This window comes from Cyclopterus lumpus, chromosome 14 (genome assembly GCF_009769545.1).
Source record: "Cyclopterus lumpus isolate fCycLum1 chromosome 14, fCycLum1.pri, whole genome shotgun sequence".
Lineage (NCBI taxonomy): Eukaryota > Metazoa > Chordata > Actinopteri > Perciformes > Cyclopteridae > Cyclopterus > Cyclopterus lumpus.
This window is the reverse complement of record NC_046979.1, coordinates 9,866,556-9,889,037: the sequence shown is the minus strand read 5'-3', so window position 1 is coordinate 9,889,037 and position 22,482 is coordinate 9,866,556. Positions and strand designations below refer to the sequence as shown.

Sequence of the window (22,482 nt, the reverse complement as noted above, 5' to 3'; positions counted from 1 at the left end):
TTAATTTATATAAATGAATATATAATGATGACGTTGAAACCAGATGTTAGCTTTCTTTACCATTTTCACAAATTCTCTCAGCATGAAGGTTTGATTATTTAACTTATTTTTGCAGCCCCATCTTTGTTACTGTGTTACTCTATGTTAAAATCCTTTTGTGTAATAACTGTTGACACTTGACTTCACCAATGACTATTGCATCTCTATAAATCTATGCAAACCCCTAATGTTTTGAAATGATAAAAGATCAGTTGCCGTTACTGTAATATCGTGTGCATCTTTTCATGGTAACAGGACTCCAGCCAGATTGGTCTGCTGAAGGAGCTTCTTGACCTTCAGAAAGACATGGTTGTTATGTTGCTCTCACTGTTAGAGGGTAAAAGAGTTTTTATCAGTTTTCATCTTTCCCTCTTTTGTTATTTTCAAATTTCTGTTTTAATTTTACTTTTAATTGTGTTATTCAGGAAACGTGGTAAATGGTACAATTGCACGCCAGATGGTAGACATGCTGGTCGAGTCTTCCAGCAACGTGGAGATGATCCTCAAGTTCTTTGACATGTTCCTCAAACTGAAAGACATTGTGGCTTCGGATGCTTTCCGCGATTACGTCACAGATCCCCGAGGGCTGATCTCCAAGAAGGACTTCCAGAAGGCCATGGACAGTCAGAAACAGTACTCCCCGTCTGAGATCCAGTTTCTGTTGTCCTGCTCAGAAGCAGATGAGAATGACATGATCCACTACGAGGAGTTCGCCGATCGCTTTCAGGAACCTGCCAAAGACATCGGATTCAACATCGCAGTGCTGCTCACCAACCTGTCTGAGCACGTCCCGCATGACATCAGGTTAAAGAACTTCATAGAACAAGCAGACAATGTGCTGAACTACTTCCGCCCCTTCTTGGGCCGTATTGAGATAATGGGCGCAAGCAGAAAGATTGAGCGCATCTACTTTGAAATCACTGAAGTAAACCGCAAACAGTGGGAGATGCCACAGGTCAGAGAGTCCAAACGACAGTTCATCTTTGATGTTGTCAACGGTGGTGAATCGGAGAAGATGGAAATGTTTGTGAACTTCTGTGAGGACACCATCTTTGAGATGAATATAGCCTCACAAATTTCAGAGCAGGAAGAAGAGGGAAAGGGGGAGGAAGATGATGAGGGAGAGGAAGTTGTGAGTGAGGGAGGATCAGGAGAGGGAGCAAGTGGAGGAGGCGATGAAGACAATAACGGAGAGGAAGGGCAGCCCGAATCAAGCTCTGCCTTTGTAGATTTCATAAACAGCGTGCTATGCTTCTTTAGCATTTTTACCTTCCGTAACCTTCGCAGACAATATCGCAGAGTGAGAAAGATGACCCTCAAGGAGATTGTGGTGGCTTTGTCCACATTTTTCTGGACAATCCTGATGAGTATACTCCACTTAATTTACAATGTGTGCAAAGGCTTCTTTATGATCATCTGGCAAACACTGTTTGGAGGTGGCTTAGTGGAGGGAGCTAAAAATATCACCGTCACTGAGATTCTTGCAAGCATGCCGGATCCCACACAGGATGATGTGCATGGAGATGGACCGGGGGAGCCAAGGACAGGGGAAGAACAAGACACTGGAGGTGTAACGGATACTGGGGAGACTGGGAGTGGAGAGGAGGAAGAGGAGGATACCCAGGACAAAGAGGGTGGAAGGATACCAGGTATGGATACTCCAGGTGGACTTGGAGACATGGGTGTCGAATCCCCTGTTGAACCTCCAACACCTGAAGGAACCCCCATAACCAGGAGAAAAGTGGTGAGTTGTATGCGCCTTTAACATATATAAATATTAGTAAATGTCTCCATGGCTACCGATCCAGTTTCTTAGGGGTTAGACCCCTCCCTAAAATGAACACCGGGAAAGATCAAGTCTGTTTATTTGTGAAAGGAACAAGACTAATAAATAAAAAGGGAAGTATTGTGAATTACTTGTGTTTTGTTACAGCCACCAGAAGAGAAAGTGCCTGAATCTGTTCCTGTAGTAGAGGAACCTCCCCCAGAACCTGAAAAGGCTGAGTAAGACTCTTGAGTTGCTTTCTTGTCATTGGTTTGCTTTCAACATATCCTCTGTCATGGATCTAGATAACAGGCGAGACCTTTTAGTAAAGGCTATATACAGTAGATTAAAATGTACTCAAATACATTTTTGATATGTGTTTTTCACGCAGCAATTTCTTCTGCTGACTCACAAAATTGCTGCGCCATCAACATGACTATTGTGTATAATAGACAATACTCATGTAGTATTACTTATACCAGATATAAATGGACCTCTCTGTCGGGGATGTGGAGAAGAGAGACATAAGCAGAAAAATGGCAAATGCATAGGGTCTTGGTGCATCATGATTTATTTTTGATGTTGATGAAATACAGGAATCAATAACCTCTCCGTGTTTATTGTCAGTGTTGAGAATGCAGAGAAAGCAGAGAAAGAATCCCAGATTAAGGAGGAAGAAAAACAAGAAGAAAGAAATAAAGCAGCTAAAAAGAAAGAAAAGAAGCCGAAAAGAGAAGGAGGCTTTCAAATCTGGAATGAGCTCGAAAACCAAAGAAATAAATTCATGGTGACACATTTGCTCCTGTTTGTTTCAGAATTCACTTCCTAGCATTCTTTGAAAGTCACTCTACCTTCGCCAACTCACTAAAATCAGCTGAAAAATATCCATCTCTCTTTTGTAGAACTACCTCTCCAGAAACTTCTACAATTTGCGTTTTTTGGCGCTGTTCCTTGCATTTGCCCTGAACTTCATTCTGCTGTTCTACAAGGTATACACTCTTATATTTCTCTCAGTGTTATGTGCTTGTATCAAATAAACAAGTATAACTCATTCTTATGTACTTAATTACTGTTTGAAAGACTGTGAGCTGTACCAAGCGGTGTTGTCTCTACATTATCTGTTCTGTTTAGGTGTCTGACTCCCCACCTGAGGGTGAGGAGATGGAAGGATCTGGACTGTCGGAGGGAAGCGGGATGTTTGAAGCCTCTGGGTTCTTTGAAGGATCAGGGGAAGAGGCTGAGGGATCTGGAATGAATGAAGGAGATGAGGACGAGGAAGAGGTCCCAATTTATTTCTATTTAGAAGAGAGCACGGGCTACATGCAGCCCACATTGTCTTTCCTTGCTGCCTTGCACACAGTCATCTCATTCATCTGTATCATTGGCTACAACTGCCTCAAGGTATGATGGTCACAGTTCAGTGTGTACAGTTTGACACTTTTGCCGGATTTAGAAAAACAAAATCTTTGGAGTCCTGCACTACGAAACATGTTCTTGCCTAACACTAAATATTGATTCCAAAACTTTGCATACAGTTCAACGGGATGTGCAATTGTTTTTTTTGTCAGATTCCACTGGTGATCTTTAAAAGGGAGAAAGAACTTGCAAGAAAACTGGAGTTTGACGGCCTCTATATCACTGAGCAGCCTGAGGATGACGACATTAAGGGCCAGTGGGACCGACTGGTCCTGAATACACCGTACGTAGATAAGGAAATAAATTTGTCTCCTATCTGATGCTTCTTAATAGTGCCAAGATTAAGTCTGACTGAGGTATGTGCACCTGTGTGAACTGGGATGTGATAACTTGAGTCTTAGTTTTGGTTTTACTCTTTTTTTTTATTGTCTGTCACTGTTTTATGTTGTATGTCTTAAATGTGCTTTTTGCTGTCTTGGCCAGGACACTCTTGTAAAGGAGATTTTTTATCTCAATGAGGCTTTTCCTGGTTAAATAAATTTAAATAAATAAATAAATAAGTAGGCACACAAGACATCAATCATCATTTCAAATACCAGGTTTTCTCTCTTTATTTACTCAATAAACAATGTCCCCTTTTTAACAGCTCTTTCCCAAACAACTATTGGGATAAATTTGTCAAGAGAAAGGTGAGTTGTGTTTATTTCAGTTGATTTAAAATGGGCTCTGTCGATCCTGTTAATGTGTAACGTGATGCCTGTGTCCAGGTTTTGGATAAGTACGGCGACATTTATGGCAGAGAAAGAATTGCTGAGCTCCTGGGTGTGGATTTAGCTTCCCTGGATGTGAGTCAACAACATGAGAAGAAACAGGAGGAACCAGACAACTCTGTGTTTGCATGGTAAAGTACTCTTTTTTTTCCCCTTCAAATTACTTCCAATAACAAAAGTCACAGAGATTATTGTCCGACAATAAAAGGAGACATTTTCTTACTCTATAGAATAGTATATCTATATATATCATATATAATATATACTAGTGCAGTGCCAAAATGGATATCAACCAATGTTGTTGTTTTTTTAGGTCGTCCACCGTTGACATGAAGTACCAAGTCTGGAAATTTGGTGTTGTGTTCACAGACGGTGTAAGTAAACCCATATTTACATGTATATTGCACATTAAACTGCACTATAATATACAGTATTATACTATGTGAACACAACCTTGCCTCTGAGAACTAAAATCACCTTCCTGGTTATCTCTTTGTAGACCTTCCTATATCTCTGTTGGTACACGATAATGTCTCTGCTTGGCCATTACAACAACTTCTTCTATGCCTGCCACTTGCTGGACATCGCCATGGGTGTCAAGACTCTGCGCACTATCCTGTCCTCAGTCACACACAATGGCAAGCAGGCAAGTGCAGAAAAGTGGTTGATGATATTAATTTAGCTTCAGCTTGAATGTACTAACTCTGTTTCCTTCTTGTGTCTGCTAGCTCATGATGACAGTGGGCTTGTTGGCTGTGGTGGTGTACCTTTACACCGTAGTCGCCTTCAATTTCTTCCGCAAGTTTTACAACAAGAGTGAGGACGAGGATGAACCAGATATGAAATGCGATGACATGATGACTGTAAGTCGCTGTTGATGTAAGGCATGCACTTTGTTACCATCGTGTCCACATCTCCTCCCAAATGATGTGCATGTACTTCCCTTCACAGTGTTACCTGTTCCACATGTATGTGGGTGTGCGTGCTGGTGGAGGAATCGGAGACGAGATCGAGGATCCTGCTGGAGATGAATACGAGCTCTATCGAGTGGTCTTTGATATAACTTTCTTCTTCTTCGTCATTGTCATTCTACTGGCCATCATTCAGGGTAAAGACAATGGTGGTCATGTCATTGGGTTAGAATACAACACGGAAAAAAAGAACAATGTGTGGAGCTTTTGGAGAATTATTGAAACTGTTGATATAGGAAAGGTATTTGAAGGGATGTTTGGCACTTTAAATATTTTATAAACTCTTCTAATGATAATGTTACTCTACAAATACTGTAGGTCTGATCATTGATGCCTTTGGAGAACTCAGAGACCAACAAGAGCAGGTCAAGGAAGACATGGAGGTATGACACTTCCAGTTAACAATTGTTCCAAATGTATACACAGCGTGGCTTTCATTCATCGTCACTGATATTTCTCTCTGCAGACGAAATGCTTCATATGTGGCATTGGAAGTGACTACTTTGATACAACTCCACATGGTTTTGAGACCCACACTTTGGATGAACACAACCTGGCCAATTACATGTGAGTTCACCTCCTCTGGGTCTCAGTGTGTGTGTGTGTGTGTGTGTGTGCGCGTGCGTGCGTGCGTGCGTGCGTGCGTGCGTGCGTGCGTGCGTGCGTGTGGAGGTAAGGTACCAATGAGATCATACTAACGTGAGTCCTTTTTCAGGTTCTTCTTAATGTACCTTATCAACAAAGATGAGACGGAGCACACTGGGCAGGTCCGTTTTGAATAATTGTTTTATCACAGCTTTTTTATTAGTCTTTTCTCTCTCGCTGTGTCCTTCTTTGACGTATTGTTCTTACATTTTCTGTTTTAGGAGTCGTACGTGTGGAAGATGTACCAGGAGCGTTGCTGGGACTTCTACCCGGCTGGAGACTGTTTCAGAAAGCAATACGAGGATCAGCTGTCCTAACCCACGCGGACTTCACACATACGCAGGGCAAATCACAGCTATTGAAGCACTGCTTGTGTTCATCATTCCTGACAACGCTCACAGAAAAATTATTTGGTCATGAAAAATGAACAATAATTTTCATGGACAACTTACAGCAATGAACATTACTTCAAACTGGGGTAACTTTGGTTGTCCTGTTTATATGCAAATGGGATTCACACTATGTTTTAGTTTGGTTTAGTGTAATCATGTATTTAATAATATAACCATTTGCATGAAAATGTTGCCTCAAACTAATTTATGGAGATTATGGGTTTCCATAAATGAGTTTTAAGGAGTTGTCTGCTTATGAGATGAAGATAAAACCATGTTTATGTGAGAATGTGATAAAGTGCCTGAGCAGTAACACAAGCTGCATCAATTACCACACATGTAAAAGTACGCTTCACACTTTGCCTTTCTGTCTTTATATGTAATCACTAGTTTGATTCAAATTAATTATATATTTTCTTTGTGATTATTGTCACTTTTACTTTGGCATATTCATATTTATTTCTCTGCTTTTGATTTATTTTAAATTATTTTGTTTATTGTTTTTCAAGACAAGTTAAACGTCTTTGAAATGTGACATTATACTCATCGGCATTATATTGTCGTGTAATGTATAAATGTGACGGTGCGTGGTAATGTCTATTCTTAAAAACCTTAATTTGTGGGTCAGAATCTGCAACATTTATTGGAGGGATTCAATTCTAGTTCAGTGAATATATTCTACTAAATGATCTGACAACTGGTGATCCAAAAGGTATTTAAATTAGATTGTCTGATATGTTTTCACGAATCTGCAATTTGTACTTAATTATATAGAAATAAATGTGACAGATGACGAGATACAAAAGGACACAGGAAAGGACTCTGACCTACTTGTCTTATCAAGACTGCTGTGGAACTATTGAAAGGCAAATGATGGCAAAAGAAAGTGCATTTTAGGGCCGTGGTGATGTTGTGGCTACTGTTGGCTTATCATTCATAGAGAGACATTGATTATGTTTACTCTTTGAGGTGAATGTCTCTGCAGTTGCGGACATGTTTTCTGTTTTTGGATTCAAATGAGAGGAAATGACCCCGAGAGATTTATTTATTGAAACGGATTCAAAAATACTTTTATTCTGTGTTTGTAAAAACTGAATTGATATTAAAGATAAATGTGAAAAGAAAACCAATGAGTCGTACTGATAAGCACTATGCAGCGATTTGTCTGTACCATCTTGTCTCAACCCAATTTCCTACCAAGCCGTTGAACTGTGGCCCCGTGGAACATCCCATCTGAAGAGGGATTAAGGCCGAGCATTAAAACTCACATTGAGCCTCATGTGCTTTTCACCCATCCAACATTTCTCTCCGAGCCTGGGACCCGTCGACTGTTGACATGAGCATCTCGGGGATCCACCATGGGGAGCTCAGGATGTATGGTGAGTTGATCCTCTTCTTCAATATGGGGACATTTGGGAGCAAATGTGATTTCCTCACTTATAACCACCTAAAGGGTATAGTTTTGCAGCTCTCCGTAGATTCTATGGTAAAATGTCTGTTCCCCATCAGGCTTTCATAATGGTGATCTTGTTTCTAAAAACATTGAAGAATCCTAATTGGATTCTGCAGCATGGAGGTGTGATGATAGTGAATAGTTGTTCATTCGGATGATTCATGTATTTTGCATCCTGTGTTTGCCGAAACGCTTTAGAGCTTTGAGCCAAAAAGACACACTATAACATGTTATGATATGTATTATATGAAGATAATCTTAATGACTTTCTCCTATAATAAAAACATTTCATTCATAAAATGAATATAGTGCATTATGAAACAATTATGATTAAAAACAATCTGAAGATACAGTAGTTTCTCCTTTTTTTACTTGTTTCACCTCTTAGTAATGTCACTGTTATGTGCTTTAAGTGTGTATGTGTTTTTTGTGTTTTACTGTTTGCATATAGAATGAGTAGATCCAGATGTGTGCATGTTATTATGATGCTTTTGTCAACATCGTCTGATTGGTCGAGCCCCACATCCATAGCCCCTCCATCCACCAACCACCTGACTGCCTCTAATCTGTGGGAATAATAGAATGACAGACTGTGGTTATTCTTTAATCCGTCAGCTGCCGTCATGATCACGGCACCATGTTTATACTATCAACAAGCGTTTTTAATTTCCCCAGCAAGGACTATTTCTTGTAATTTCCAACCTGCTTTTACTCTACAGGTGGATTTATTTTCAAACAATGGAAGAAGAGGTTTCTGCTCCTCACAGCTGAGGGCAGCCTCCTGGTGTGCCATGATGCCTCCTCCCCCCCCTGAACAACTGGTGCTGTTGCAGAACAGTTGTGAGGCGATTGTGGAAGGCAAGGCGATCCTGGACCTGCCCAAGCTGCCCTCTGGTGGATGCAGGGATTGTTGCTTTGCCCTGATCCTTCCCCAGAATAAATACCTGCTGCTGCTGGCTGAAACCACTGCAGACTGCAGGTCTGTGCTTCGGTCACTGTGCTTTCTCTACTAATTACTTTACCTTGTTGTGGTATAGTGATATATTGTCCACATCTGGTGGACCATGACCGCTGAGGTACCGGTAACCTGATTTTTAACTGCTTTTCGTACGTGTCAGTAGGACATCTCACACAGCTTACAACAATACCCTGTAATGTGTGTGAAGCAGGACACATACCAGTCTTACAGGCACCATTACTGTGAGTTATTTCATTGGTATGCACTTGAATTGATCCTGTTGAGTAATAACAGAAGCATTTTTTTTGGGTTTATCATTTTTTAGTCAATGGCTGAATATACTGAAAAAAGTGAAAAAGGTAAGTTTATAAGATATATTTGTTAATGTAATTGTTTTGGAACATGTGTAATCGTAATAAAGTCTATACAGTCTATAAAGTCTGTACTGAGACACATCAGGGCTTTGAGGTAATGACATCAGTGGCAACGCTACCATTCTGATTTCTATTTTTTAATGGCTCAGGAGTACTAAACACAGGAAAGCTGAGGCTGATGGCAATTTTGCAGGTATTTGGTCATGAACCAAAGTATTTAGCTGAATGTCTGTACCAACTTTCATGGCAATCCATTCAAAATTGTTAAAATATTTCGTTCTGGACCGAAGAGCTGCACCACCAGCGAAACTGTAGAGAGTCGTTGTGTTGTGAGCATCACCATTAGAATAAAAAAACATTCTACACAACATATATTTGTTCATGTCTTAATCTTTCAATCAATTGCTGAATTAAATGCTTGTAATTTTTAGCAAACCTATATTTTTCCTCAACAGTATTCTTATTTGATCTCTAGAGTCTCTCATCAACTAGCAGTCTGTGTCAGCGACATCAGGTGCTACCACACTGCATTAAACTCCAAGATCTGGTGCCTGAGCAAATCCTGGACAAAGATCCACCAACTCCACCGGTCAGCCACACAGGGGCCCCCCCCCTCCCCGGGGCCCGTGACCTGTGCTTCCCCGAGGGAGAAAGGTGAGTTAATGGGCTTTTTAATTTAATTTATTAACAGTAATTAGGGAAAAGAGTTTAGTCACATGCTTGTTTTCTTTTTTTATTCCACTCAATCCCAACAGGCAGGAATTCTCCCCATACAAAGTATTACAAAGGAGGTGCACATCCGGCCGGGTGTCAGCGCCATGGCGCCATCAATAATGCCCAAGCAGTGAGGGCGGTTTATCTGCTGATGGGAGGGGCTGCTGCTTCCTCTGCTATGGGTTACCTAGGCGCATGCTCGCTCCCTAATCTGGAAGCCAAAGCTCCTGACCTGCCACTCAACACGGATTTCCCTGGCATAGCAGCAGCAGGAGCGTACAACACCGGCAGCCCTGCACTCGACTCGCCTCACTTTAACAGCTTTGACTTTGAGATGTCAGACTCTGATTTTGATGCTTTTGATTGTGGTGGATTTACTTTCTAATGGTGTGCTGCAATGAGGCTTGAGATACGGAGAGCTTTAATGTTGCTTAAAATCTACTTAAAATGTCATCATGACCTCCAATTAAATATGCTTTTTGAGAAAAATAAATTGCTATGAAATTCAGTCAATACTTTAAAGGCAGAAGGAGTAGGATTTATCATAAATACAACATCACAACATTCAAAGTTGGCCCCTCATCCCTGGCTCCACCACACCAGAAGCACACGTTTGGCGTAACTATATCTGCATCTTTTTGGCCCTGTGTCCCCCAAATTCAGCAGCTTCCTCTCGGATGCGTGCTTAAGATCTGGCACTTGATTGCCTTGTTTTTATAGATGTGTGGGGCCATAAACTTCTGTTGGGTCATAACGGATGTTTGAGAGAGATTATTTTTTTATGAGTGTCCATTGTTTTATTAGAAAAGCCTACTCATCCTGCCTTTAAACCAAGCAGCTAATGTTGGTGCTGAAAACTCAACCGGACAGAGAAGTTCTTAAAAGTGTTGCTCCTCAAATGGTCACTGGAGGCTAAATCTCTATATTCAAATGGAAAACGTGACAGCAGTTTACAACCTTGTATAAAAAACGATTTTGGTCTCCATAACTAATTTCCGTATCAATGACAACTGTGCGGGATACATTTTATACTACTCATCCATTTAAATTGTATTAAGGCTTAAAGTTAGGGATAGGTAAGGGCCTGGCAGCTTTGGTCACAGGTTGCTCAGTGAGAGCTGTCTCCAAAATCATCATGATGTCACAGAGACTACGTCCATATTTTAAAGAGTCTTTAAACTTGCAATAACTGATTTTTGGAGAACATTCTACCCAAACCACGATCGTTAACCTAAAGCCCTATATGCACGGCACTAGTATTTCCTGGGGACCGAGTAATTTTGGATGTCGTCTGTGATCTTGCTCCTTACTTGTCAAGTAACAATGCCATTCCATTTTCCACTAAACACAGATGTCATGTCAGTGTGATTGATTGTTAATTTGGGAATCATTTGCAATAATGCATAATATGCATATGTATACTGCAAACTGATGCAAAAAAAGGTCACGTATACCATCGATACTAATGGGAGACATGTCTATGTAATTTGAAGGAGTATTCTTATTCTATAACCTTGAATGGATGAAAATAGATCTACATCAGATTTTTCATTTATTTTCAGTACTGACTACACACATTGCCCAAGACTCCTCCAAACCTCAACTTCATCCTCTTTTCGGCATGTGCTGTGTTTCTTTCAAATATCTATCTAGTTGTTACTGTGCTTTATATCTATGTCAGGTTAAAAGCAGATTAGTGGTATGTATATTGAGTCCATTTCACTTATATAAATAAAATGTACGTTTGGAAATGTGTCAGTTTTTCCTCATACTTCATATATTCAGGCACACGCACACGCACACACACCTGGTTCTGGATCCCAGTCCAAGATGACCAGTGAACAGTGAAAGTCATCCTCAAGATGTCTATACTACGAACCACGAGTGAACTCTTATGTGACATTATTAAGACTGTATTAAATAATTGAACGTAAAAACCGTGAACGTAAATGTTGATAAAAGAGTAATCGATTTTGATCTTCTTGTCTTTGAACCGGAATATTCTTCCACCGTTCCGCGAAGGGCGCCAACCCAAAGAAAACCCACATAAACAACGGAGGAGGATTTCTCTCTCGCCTCCTGTTCCACTCTCTGCTCCGCCGCTCCGCCGCTCCGGCACAGTTCCTGGTTCGGCGTATCGGTCAGCGGTAGAAGCAGCGGTAGCAGGGCCCTCCCTCTGTCTCTGCAGATAAATACTCGCAGCCTGCCTATTTCCAGGCATGGATGACGGTTGCACTCAGACATGGCACTGCGACATTATACCCTCGACTTCAAGCTCTCTGCGGCAGGTAAGAAGAGCGCAACGAGCCGCCGAACGCAGCCGGTTCATTCACATAACAGCCGCTGCACCAGGGCTGCACGCTAGCTAGCCGGCTAATAACTGCTAGTATGTCACTGCCCTTCAAAACAGTAACGCTGTATTGAATTGGATGCAACATGGCTGATAGTAGCACACAGCCACACGCGCGTATCTATATGCATATATATGTATATATTGACACGTCTGGGCTCATAGCTGAAAGTCATTGTGCGTAAAATATCTCATGTCACTTGCATGGTCTTGTGTTGGGACGTTTTCTTTTTTAAGTTGACGTCTATTCGGGTCTTATTGCTCTGGTTAGAAGACTCGATGCACCACCGTGAATAAAGTGTGTTCAAGTCAGCAGTGTCGCACAGGAAGCGGCGCATTATTCGCCATTTTTGTAGTTTTTCGTGTTGAGAATCTAACACAAAGTACCAAAGCAGGTGAGTACCAGTTAGTGGGCTGATGGCGAGACTGGTTCAAGGAGACTTTGTGACCGAGCTCTTAAATCGCAGTGAGACGAGCAATAAGCTACTTGTCTCAAATAGCAGTTGCAAGAAGTTTTACTGTCGTCTCCGATAATGAAGTAAGTGACTATCGTTGTGATTGCTAGATGGGATTGGGTATCATCTGCATAATAATGCAGATTTATGTAGTGTTTTCCTGATAATATTGCCTAAAGGAAGCATATATAAGGTGAATAAAATTAGTCCAAGCACAGAACCTTGTGGAACTCCGAGACTAACTTGTGCATGAAGGTGTGCATCGTTTACATAAACAAACAGGACTTAAACCAGCTTAGTGCACTTACTTTAATGTACTTTTACAGTCCTTCCTCGGATACAATTAGAAGGTCATTGGTCATTTTCACTAGTGCTGTCTCTGTGCTGGGATGCTCTCTGAATCCGGACTGAAAATCCTCAAATAAACTGTTATGTAGAAAGTCCCACAACAGATTTGAGACTTCTTTCGCAACGATCAGAGAAGAAGGAAAGGTTAGAGATCGGTCTGTAGTTTGCCAACACCTCTGGATCAAGAGTGGGCTTCTTGAGAAGAGGTTTAATGACGGCTACTTTGAAGGACTGTGGGACATGGTTAGTAAAGACACATTGACAATATCTCGTAGTAAGATGCCGACTAAAGTTAAAACCTTTTTTATTCTTGTTATTATGTATATATATTAATGAGTAATAGGCTGCTCTGGCATTACGGATTTTCCTGCATATTTTAAGACTATCTCGCCATACTAACCGTGATTTATCCCAAAAAGTTGTGTGATGTTTGCATTACATAATTTGCTACTTTTATGTAAACAGTGCTTCTTTCACCACTGATGCAAAAATGATAATTTTGTATTATCATTGTTTTTCATTGCTGCCTTCTCTCTGTTCCCAGTTGACTCTGCTTCAACAGTTCCTGATCTACTGTCCATATTTCATGAGCAGGAAATGACAGAGACTGTCCATGAAACAAATGGCCATGGATACCTTGGTACTTTTGTTGCAAGAATGGCTGGTAAGAGACACATGTTCTACTTGTATATTATTTATATTGGTTAACTAAAGCTTTGTGTTTTCTTTGTTCTGTGCTAAAGATCCAGGAATTTCCAAAAAAACACTGCAGTCGTGCAATTTATTCCATAATATTAGTTTTACTCAGCATATACGTGCACATTATATTTGAATGGGAACTAATGATTTTATGGTAAATGGCTGAGAATGGAGGTGCTCTTAGTTAGCTCACCTTCTAATAATTAATACATGTGTGTATATAGTTAAGTAAACACTACATATAGACAGTGTATTTAGTTTTCCATATATAAACATGAGAGGTTTCTTTTTTCTTGGTAGTTTGGTTTGAGCTACAAACGGTGACAGTTTCTTGAATAGCCTTACACATATTGCACTCCTAAGATTAAAACAATGTGTGGGATTGAGCCCCTTGGTCATTTTTCATATGGGAAATTCCTCACTAATATCGGAATAAAGTTATCCTTTATTTTTTCTAATGAATTTCTCATAACTGCCAGTGAGGAGTTACTTTCAGCCTTGGGATGTTTTTGAATGTTCCACCACTCTTGTGGTATGAGGTCCAACTGATGCTAAGCTGGCTCCAAACAGCTTGGTGTGAATACGAGACACGTCAGCTATGCATTTACTTCATTTTGTTTGGTTCTCTCCGCACCCTGAGGGGGATTTTGCTGCAGGTGTGGCGTAGTGCATGTCCCATGGGAAAACTTGTGAAAATGTTGTATTCACTTTATTGCTTTGTGTCATGTCTTTGTCTTTACAACTCAATTTCCCAGGCTTGCTATTCTGCGTGTGCACTCCCACGGGCTGGTCACCGTTGATCTGCAGTGTTATGAAGAGGATGACATTGCACAAGTAGACAATGTAGGTGAATATAAAAAAAACACAATACTTATACCATTTCCTAAAGCCCACAACGCACAGGAAGTACCACAGTGCAGAATGTCATTTGATGTTATTAATGTTTAAGTTTTGTTTATCACTCACAAAGCTCTCCTTACTGTAAACCTACCTGTACAGTATTTACTGCAGACGTAAAAATCTGTGCCAAACAATTATTGCAATTAAGAACAGCTCAGAAGTTAACCTTCTTAAATAGCTTTTGGATATGTGACAGAGAAATCGGTATGTCCAATGTTTTGTCTACTTTCCTCAGATGCCCAAAACAGGCGCTTTCCCATAGATAGCATATTTGGCAGTCCTCTAAAAGTACAACTGTGCCTCTAATAGTAGAAGCATGCAGAGCACAGATAAACAATATGTCTGTTGCCTTTATGTTATGGTGTTAGACTGCTGCCCATGTATTAGTTTTTATAAAAATCACAATATGGCCTATTGCAACTTCCCAATTATCGCAAGAGGTGCAATATTTGTTAAATACCAAATGTGTTTAAAAATGTTGTTGTGCTGAATAAATGTCCTGGCCTACACATTCATACTCTACAGACTTAAGGAAACATATTTGTTTGGTACAGATCCTTGAAAAATCACACCATCAACATTTTAACATGCTTTTCAATGAAAATGAGGATAATGATGTAAAAATGATCATCTCCTCTAATATTGGGGTTCATATTGCAATTTCAGACCAAATAATCACAATTTTGATTATTTCTTTTTAACAAATTGTTGTGCGCTTTTGTGGCATTTCTGACTTCCTCCACAGCTTTTAAATACACTGGAATCGAAGCTGAAGGCTATCCTAAATGGCAATATAACACGGATTAAAAGGTAAATATCTGGAGAGTTATGGCTTTGCTCGTCTAAAAAGATGTGACTGCTGTATTTCATTACAGCTTGCTTGTTGCAGTAATGTTGACTACTTGTGTTGTCCACCATCCACACCAAGGCTCCCAGCCCTCATACGAGGAGCAGAAGTCGACCGATACTGGCCCACAACTGACGGCAGACTGGTTGAGTATGATATGGACCAGTTGGTGTATGAAGAAGATTCTGCATTCCAAAACATAAAGATACTGCACTCACAGCAGTATGGAAACACCCTAATACTTGATAATGACTTAAGTAAGTATATTTAAAACAACAACAAAGGGCATGTTTCTCACTTTGAGACACAATATACAGTTTGGCTCCATCAATTGATATACTTTTTTAAAATGTTGTATCTAATGTATAGGGCTGCCACCAAAACAAACGTACTATAAATTACTTTTTTCAGAAGAAATCGATTTCATCTAAATCATTCCTTTAAAAACATCAAAAAATCAAACTGGCCAATGTCAGTTTATAATGCAGCACAAAACTAAACACACGGTACCCCTGACATCTTAGATATCTTGACAGATGGGTATCTTAACTATTTCCTTTTTACTACTTAATGATATGGTAGAGGGAGGAGGGGCTGCTTGATGATGATTATTGTGTTAGTTTGTATTATTTCTATGAATTGTTCAATTATTTATGTTTATTTTACCTTGCAGACCTGGCAGAGAGTGATCTGGCCTACACCCTAGCTATCATGGGTAGCGGAAGAGAGAACTATACTGGAAAAGAGGTGCTGATATTAGGAGGAGGGGATGGAGGCATCCTGTTTGAGCTGGTCAAACAAAAGCCAAAGATGGTCACCATGTTGGATATATCCTTTATGTGTTCTGCTCTGGTGTGTTTTTTTTTTTCTCACTAAGGCAATGTAGTTTTCTCTCACAGCTCTTACTAATATGTATAATTGTATTTCTGGACGTGATCGATCATTCCTTTACAAAGTGTGTACATTGACCAGAAGGTGATCGACGCATGCAAAAAGTACATGAGAGGAACTTGTGGCAACGTTCTCGACAACCTGGAGGGAGACTGTTACCAAGTGAGTGCTGAATGGATATCCAGACGTTACTACCATCAAATATTTGCAAGTGCATGCATTAAATAAACAAAACCAGGACAGGTTGAGATTTTACTGAGATGTGAACAAGTTGTGAATCAGAACCATTTATTGCCAAGTATGTTTCACATGCAACCCTTTTATATGCAGCATTTTTTCCAAATGAAAGCAACTTGAGAAGAAAGTTGAGTTGATTCTCCTCGTCTTCTGCATTTCAGATACTAGTAGAGGACTGTGTCCCTGTGCTGAAGAAGTATGTCCAGGAAGGAAAGACGTTTGACTACGTAATTAATGACCTGACTGCGATCCCAATATCCATGGAGCCAGAAGAAGGTTTCTATATTTATTTTTTGTGTGTGCGTGCGTGCGTGCTGCTCAACTGTCTGAACCTGTGTAACTGCTTGTCGTAGACTCTACGTGGGAGTTCCTGCGTCTCATCTTAGACCTGTCAATAAAAGTTCTGCATCCTTCGGGGAAATATTTAACGCAGGTGAGTAACTGCTGGTTATGTTATGCTTCATGGTCCATATTCTAATATAGAATTTAGTTTTAAATTGTCAAAAGGGAATATTTATGTAATGGGAAACTGGCATTGGAACACACCACTTCCATTTAACCCCCCCCCCCCCCAAATAATTAGCTACAGTTTGTGTCACATAACATTATTTTTGTTTGCTACTGGTCACCAGGGTAACGCCGAAAACATGAAGGAATCCCTGCGGCTGTATGAGGAACAGCTGGGGAAGCTCTCGTGTCCCGTGGGGTTCTCCAAAGAGGTGGTGTGCGTACCCTCCTACATGGAGCAGTATCCTTTTATCCCTTCTAGGGATTTGATATGCTAATGTAGCAAAACTATTGGCGTACATTAATTCACAAACCTCTCATTAAATACTGTTGCCATAACGATAGAAATGAGAGCCAAGTTGTGATGAACTAGACTTGTGATAAACCTTCGACATCATTAATTAATTTATTCCTGAATGGGTACAATGCTATACTGTAAATCTTTTCGTGTCATATTTCGTTATGGACAACCCTTAATTATATTGTGTCAGATGGGTTTTCTACTCCGTATGGAAGAAGTAAAGACCTCCACATTTCTCTGCTTAAATCCCCAGCAACGGGAATGCGAATGCTCGTCCCATTTCTGCTGTTGCCTTAAAGGTGTGTTCAGACTGAATGTCAGAGGAAATTTAGAGGCAACACAACGTTTGGATTTATGTATTATGTGGACTTTGAAATTGTGAAAAGAGTCGATCTGGAGAAATAAAGCAAAACTACGTGGAGTTCCACACACTTGTGGCAGTGTTTATGCCGATTGTTAGAGCGCTACATCTGACTGCAGCTAACATCTCTACACCAATTGGCTGTTTTTGGTTAATAAGCATGGATTGCGAAACACTCCAGCAGTCAAGTTAGTGTGAATAAATCAAGATGAAAATTAACTTTGCATTCAGTCTGAGCACATCTCAAAGAATACAGTAGCAGTTTTTTTTGCAACCTCTTTCAACCCCATTTTACCCTAATCTGACTTTTCTTTCTTCCTGGTTTAGTTGGGTGCTGGCTAAGAAAATATTCAGTTGTATTTTGCTTGTTTGACTTGATTTGGGATACATTTGCATGTACTCTGAAGAAACTGTTAGATGTTTAAACAGTGATTTGATACACTGATAATGTGGTGTAGCTCATCTTGCAGCAGGCGTGTGCGCTTTACTTTTCTTTAGTTTTTTTTTTAAGGTTATTGACTCTTGAGTTATGAGCTCATGTCGTGTGATAGACCAATGTAAAGTCTCAGCAACGCTGAACTCCGTCGCTTTTAAGCTCTGTTTTTGTTACTTCCTCTCAAATGTGATTTGATTCTTTCAGATTGTATCAACGCAATGTGATCACGCCGAATTTGAGTGTTTAAGTCCAAATGTGTTTTAAAAGGGAAACGATTCCACCACTTTAATGCCACGTCTGTGCTTGTGCTGTTTTTACGTCATGTTTTATTTGCACCTTTTTGATTTCTCCAATATATTTGAAGTTATTTAAGACTGTATTGGGTGCATGAAAAGGACGGTGAATGTAGCCTGAATATACAGTACACAGCACGTTTACACGTGATCAACCCTGTGGGACTCAGTTACATTTATTTATTCAATATAATTTCACCAAATGCTGTTCTGTCTTACGTGAGATACTTTCTGTGACCGCTACAATTAAAAGTGTTTTTTGGGGAACATGTCTTGACTCCTGTTTTTTTCTCAAACAAATGGAATTGTTGACACCCTTGAATTATTTTAGGAAACCATGTTGAAATTCTATTGTTTGATAAAATGGAATTCCAAATTAGCAACGTAAGTACCCCACATATGTATGTACCTTGAGTAACACTTTAAACGCAATAATTGTATAATAGTTTTGAAAAGTCAACAATACTATGCCATAATGTTATAACATTTTCATTATATTTTTTACCATAAGGAAGGTCATAGTATATAATATGTCATGAACAATGTCTTAGAAATGACATACGCCATAACAATTCTATTAAAGTCAAGGAATTATTTGTCGTAGAAAGTCATAGTTTTTTACTAAAGAGTTTATCTAATTTTTGTCAAAGTCATCATATTGGATGCCACGAAATATGTCATATTGTGGGTGTTTAAATTGGACACAATTGAAATAAAAATTACCTAAAAATATAATTAGTTAGCCATAAAAGATTTAATGAAAAGTCCTCATTGTATGCCATAAAAAGCCATATTAGTCACAAAACAGCAGCAACAAACACAATTCTCTGGGCAGATAATATGGTCGACATCTCCACACAAAACAATTGAACATGGAAAAAATCAGGCATCATTGATTCAGACTCCGCCTCCTCTCGTCCCACCGGGGCCCTGCGCTCCGTCCTGCCGTCCACCGTCGAGTGCAGCTTGATCCGGGAGGAGATGGAGCCAAGTCTGAGAAGATGCTCGGCTCAACTGTCCCCAACCTCCCGCTAACCAGAACTAATTGGATTAAACGACTAAATATGTTTAAGAAAGCAGTGCCAACAATATTAGTCTACAACCTTTGTTTGACACTGGTGCTGGTTCTTTTAATCCTTGAGAACCAGTGTGTTATGTTAATGCACAAAGCTAGAATATAGTTTAAAATATTGACCAGTCTGCTTCTGCTTGCTGGGTGTGGAGGTCAGAGGGTCACTTAGTGACTTAGGTCAGGGGATCATCCCTAAACTGTCATCATCATGAAAGTATAATAAGCATATTGGTGACTACAAGCTCTCCCTCCTATATGGAAGGAGGGTAACGTCATCTTGTAAACTTTAGTTTAGGGCGAGAAACTTGAATGAATAAAGATGACACAAAGTAAAAGGCTAACATTTAGAATTTTTGAAGTAAAAATATATGAATAAATATTGTCCAAAACCATGTTGATTTTATTTATTCATTAATAGGCCTTCATTTTTCATTTCGAACTATTAAGTGAAGTTTGACAAGTAAAACCTCTCAGCTACTTGCCCCAAGGTAAAAAAGCCTGTTTAACCGGTTTTAATGTGTTTGTACCGTGTCTCTGCCGCCCGTTTACACACCAATCCCTCCGCACGCGCTGCCCTTCAGTCTTTCTATTTCCATCCTGACCTTCCTACACCCCGGCATCACATGTCCAACAGTTACATGTCTCATATTCATCTGACACTGTCTTCTTCGTGATGCATGTGTCATTGAGTCATGTACGTCCTAACCTTAAAACAAGTAACATCATCTTTTCTAAATTTACCTCCATTAATGACGTCTGAATTTTGTTATAATTTCTACCCTTAGTGGATTTATTCCAGATTTCCTGCCAAGACGTCAATGCTTCTGATCCCAAAGATAACGTGACAAAATATCATTATCGTTAATCTACAATGTAATTTCCCTCTTTTCTAACTTGAGCCGGCTTCCAAAAGAAATTAACATATATTCCTAATTTCTGTTACATTTGGATAATGTCATATAAACTTTAATAAAAGGATCCTCTCCAACTGTTTGACCAGATTGTATACTTTGTTGCAGAACCTGAACATTATTTTATTTGGTTACCCTCCTCTATCCACTGAAGACTAATAATTGTTGCTGTCAGTTCTGCTAACAAATTGATTGATAACGTGTTTGAAATTCTCTAAGCAATTCCTTTGTCTAATATAGACGCCTAATTCAACATGCTCAATGTCAATATGTAGATCATTATTCCTCAGATATCCTTGAACTATGCACCCAATGTTAAAATTAATCTCAGTCTTCTCTCTTCTCTTTTCCAATATTTGAAGATGTACCTTGTGTTGTGTAAATACTCATGGCGTAGTAGACAATGATTTTACAACAGCTAAGGGCCATAGTCTCTCAGTGCAGGTTTAGTTACAACTCTGGACTAATACAAGATAGAAAGCAATGTTTTGACAATTAAATGTTGATTAGCATGACTCTATAAGAGGCTATTATACCTCAAATACATGCCTAATAATGCTACTGTACTTTTACTTAAGCATGACTATGAATGAGCATTTTCACATGGCTTCTTTTATGTAGGGAGAGTGTCTTTCACCACTGATGCAGATAATGAATGTGGAAAAATTATTGGTTTTGATTGCTATCATATGTTTCATTGTTCTACCCTTTCTCTTTTTCCAGTTGACTCTGCGTCAACAGGAAATGACATTTTCTGCTCATGAAATATGGACAGTATAGCTCAGGAACTGTTGAAAACAAAATGGCCGTGGATACCGTGGTACTTTTGTTGGCAAGAATGGCTGTTAGGAGACACATTTTCGTTTGGTTAACTAAAACTTGTAATATTCTAATATTAGTTTCACATTCTGCATATATGTTGTGACGGTAAAAATATGTGTTATTTTGTGGACCGGTTCAATGGCAGAGCAACAGGGAGGATGGGGAGGAGGACAGATGGCCACATGCCTTATCGAAACCAATACACTCTGTTCTTTGTTCCAAGACATTCCCACTGTTTCTTCGTTTGTCGTCATAGTGGGGCCCTGGAGGGGGGTGCATGTGCTTGTATAAATCACGATGTAATACAATGTATGAATTAAGAGATTTCGGCAGCTCACTGAGACACGTGGCTGTTGAACCCTTTTCCCAGCTTGCAAGCTGGGAAAGCTGGGAAAACGGAAAGACAACTTTGATTCCTTCGAAGACTCTGTTTGTTGCAATTGAATATTTGAACCACAACTCTCATCCTGATCAAACATAGAAATCTTCCACCACAACTTGCACGTAGGATTGTATTACTGCCACATGGAACCTAGAATTGTAGAGATTCTGTAAAGAAGTTAAGTGAAACTTCATATCGACAGTATCTTTTTTTCCCCATATATAACAATGAAATGGTTCTCTTTTTTTGGTAGTTTGTAGGGAGTCACAATCAGGGACAGGTGGCTTGCTGGACAGGTGTTGGCAAGCCGTATACACACCTCTGATTCCTAAGACTAAGGCAGGTATGAGTTTGATTGTAATTTATCTTGAGTGTTATTCCAAAAGGACCATCAGCATGTTTCCACATGATTTCTGTATTAAAAATACAACTCTAATTCCCACAGAAGCTTCCCACACCACCTGAGGGCTGAGAATGATCCACACAGCTGGGTTTGATTGTGAAAACGTATACAATTGTGGGTAAGTTTAGTAAAATGTTAAACTGTGTTCTACTCACTATATTGCTTTGTGCCTGTATAGTGATATGTATTCTGAGACAGACAGGCTCATATGGGGCTAACATTTCAACGATGTAGCTTGAGGCCAGACCCAGGCGTGCTTTAAAAGTGATCAGCAAAATCTTAAAATCAATTATAAAACGAACAGCGAGCCAGTGGAGAGAGGCCAGGACTGGAGTAATGTGATGCCGTCTATGCCGTATGGTTAATGATGTAGAGTTGCAGTCACCAATATTCGCTACTAAGTAAATAAACTTGTCCATTCATAGTCTCAGTTTAAGTTCACTCATGTCCCTAACCTTTCACTTTATTACAGTCTTATCAACTTACCCTTTTTTTCTCAAATTATCCACAACAAAAAACAATTCACATCATTGTCTTTTCTTACTTTTTGCAAATATTAGTTTGTTGGACAGCATTGATGGAGACGTTTGAAACGTGTTCTGTATGTCATGTGTTTTGAATGTTGATTCATAATCTGAGCTTTAAGTATCTTTAACTGTTCATCGATACATAAAGTGATCTTTAATGAGAAAATATATATAAATTGGAAAGTTCTGTAAATTAATTGTTAATCAAATACATTTAATGTCAAGCTGTTTCCCTTGGTTTAA

At 39.6% G+C, this 22,482-nt stretch overlaps 2 protein-coding genes across 2 annotated transcripts in view; both read left to right on the top strand.

Annotated features, from left to right (window-relative positions):
* The window catches only part of ryr1a (ryanodine receptor 1a (skeletal)), a 44,442-nt gene extending 38,078 nt beyond the window's left edge, over positions 1 to 6,364 (top strand). Inside the window, exons 91-107 of the mRNA XM_034550468.1 lie at positions 295 to 376; positions 465 to 1,783; positions 1,973 to 2,043; positions 2,432 to 2,591; positions 2,707 to 2,793; positions 2,936 to 3,205; positions 3,373 to 3,503; positions 3,867 to 3,909; positions 3,988 to 4,121; positions 4,304 to 4,364; positions 4,490 to 4,636; positions 4,719 to 4,853; positions 4,942 to 5,098; positions 5,280 to 5,344; positions 5,428 to 5,528; positions 5,677 to 5,728; positions 5,828 to 6,364. Of these exons, the coding sequence (XP_034406359.1) occupies positions 295 to 376; positions 465 to 1,783; positions 1,973 to 2,043; positions 2,432 to 2,591; positions 2,707 to 2,793; positions 2,936 to 3,205; positions 3,373 to 3,503; positions 3,867 to 3,909; positions 3,988 to 4,121; positions 4,304 to 4,364; positions 4,490 to 4,636; positions 4,719 to 4,853; positions 4,942 to 5,098; positions 5,280 to 5,344; positions 5,428 to 5,528; positions 5,677 to 5,728; positions 5,828 to 5,923 (3,111 nt within the window). The 3' untranslated portion in view covers positions 5,924 to 6,364. The remainder of the gene's footprint in view (positions 1 to 294; positions 377 to 464; positions 1,784 to 1,972; positions 2,044 to 2,431; positions 2,592 to 2,706; positions 2,794 to 2,935; positions 3,206 to 3,372; positions 3,504 to 3,866; positions 3,910 to 3,987; positions 4,122 to 4,303; positions 4,365 to 4,489; positions 4,637 to 4,718; positions 4,854 to 4,941; positions 5,099 to 5,279; positions 5,345 to 5,427; positions 5,529 to 5,676; positions 5,729 to 5,827) is intronic.
* Positions 6,365 to 11,609: 5,245 nt separating this feature from the next.
* On the top strand, positions 11,610 to 18,389 carry sms (spermine synthase). Its single transcript, XM_034550995.1, has 11 exons — positions 11,610 to 11,785; positions 13,195 to 13,327; positions 14,105 to 14,192; positions 14,995 to 15,059; positions 15,178 to 15,353; positions 15,770 to 15,924; positions 16,060 to 16,149; positions 16,386 to 16,500; positions 16,578 to 16,657; positions 16,857 to 16,972; positions 17,223 to 18,389. The coding sequence occupies exons 1-11, from the start codon at positions 11,740 to 11,742 to the stop codon at positions 17,251 to 17,253; spliced, it is 1,095 nt and encodes a 364-aa protein (XP_034406886.1). The 5' UTR covers positions 11,610 to 11,739; the 3' UTR covers positions 17,254 to 18,389.
* Positions 18,390 to 22,482: the final 4,093 nt, after the last annotated feature.

What these genes read in the sequence shown, in the direction of transcription:
- sms (XM_034550995.1), top strand. Translation starts at nt 11,740, where the DNA reads ATGGCACTGCGACATTATACCCTCGACTTCAAGCTCTCTGCGGCAG. An exon ending in AATACTTGATAATGACTTAA is followed by an intron (nt 15,354 to 15,769) that starts GTAAGTATATTT and finishes TTTACCTTGCAG; the next exon opens with ACCTGGCAGAGAGTGATCTG. An exon ending in GTACCCTCCTACATGGAGCA is followed by an intron (nt 16,973 to 17,222) that starts GTATCCTTTTAT and finishes ATATTGTGTCAG; the next exon opens with ATGGGTTTTCTACTCCGTAT.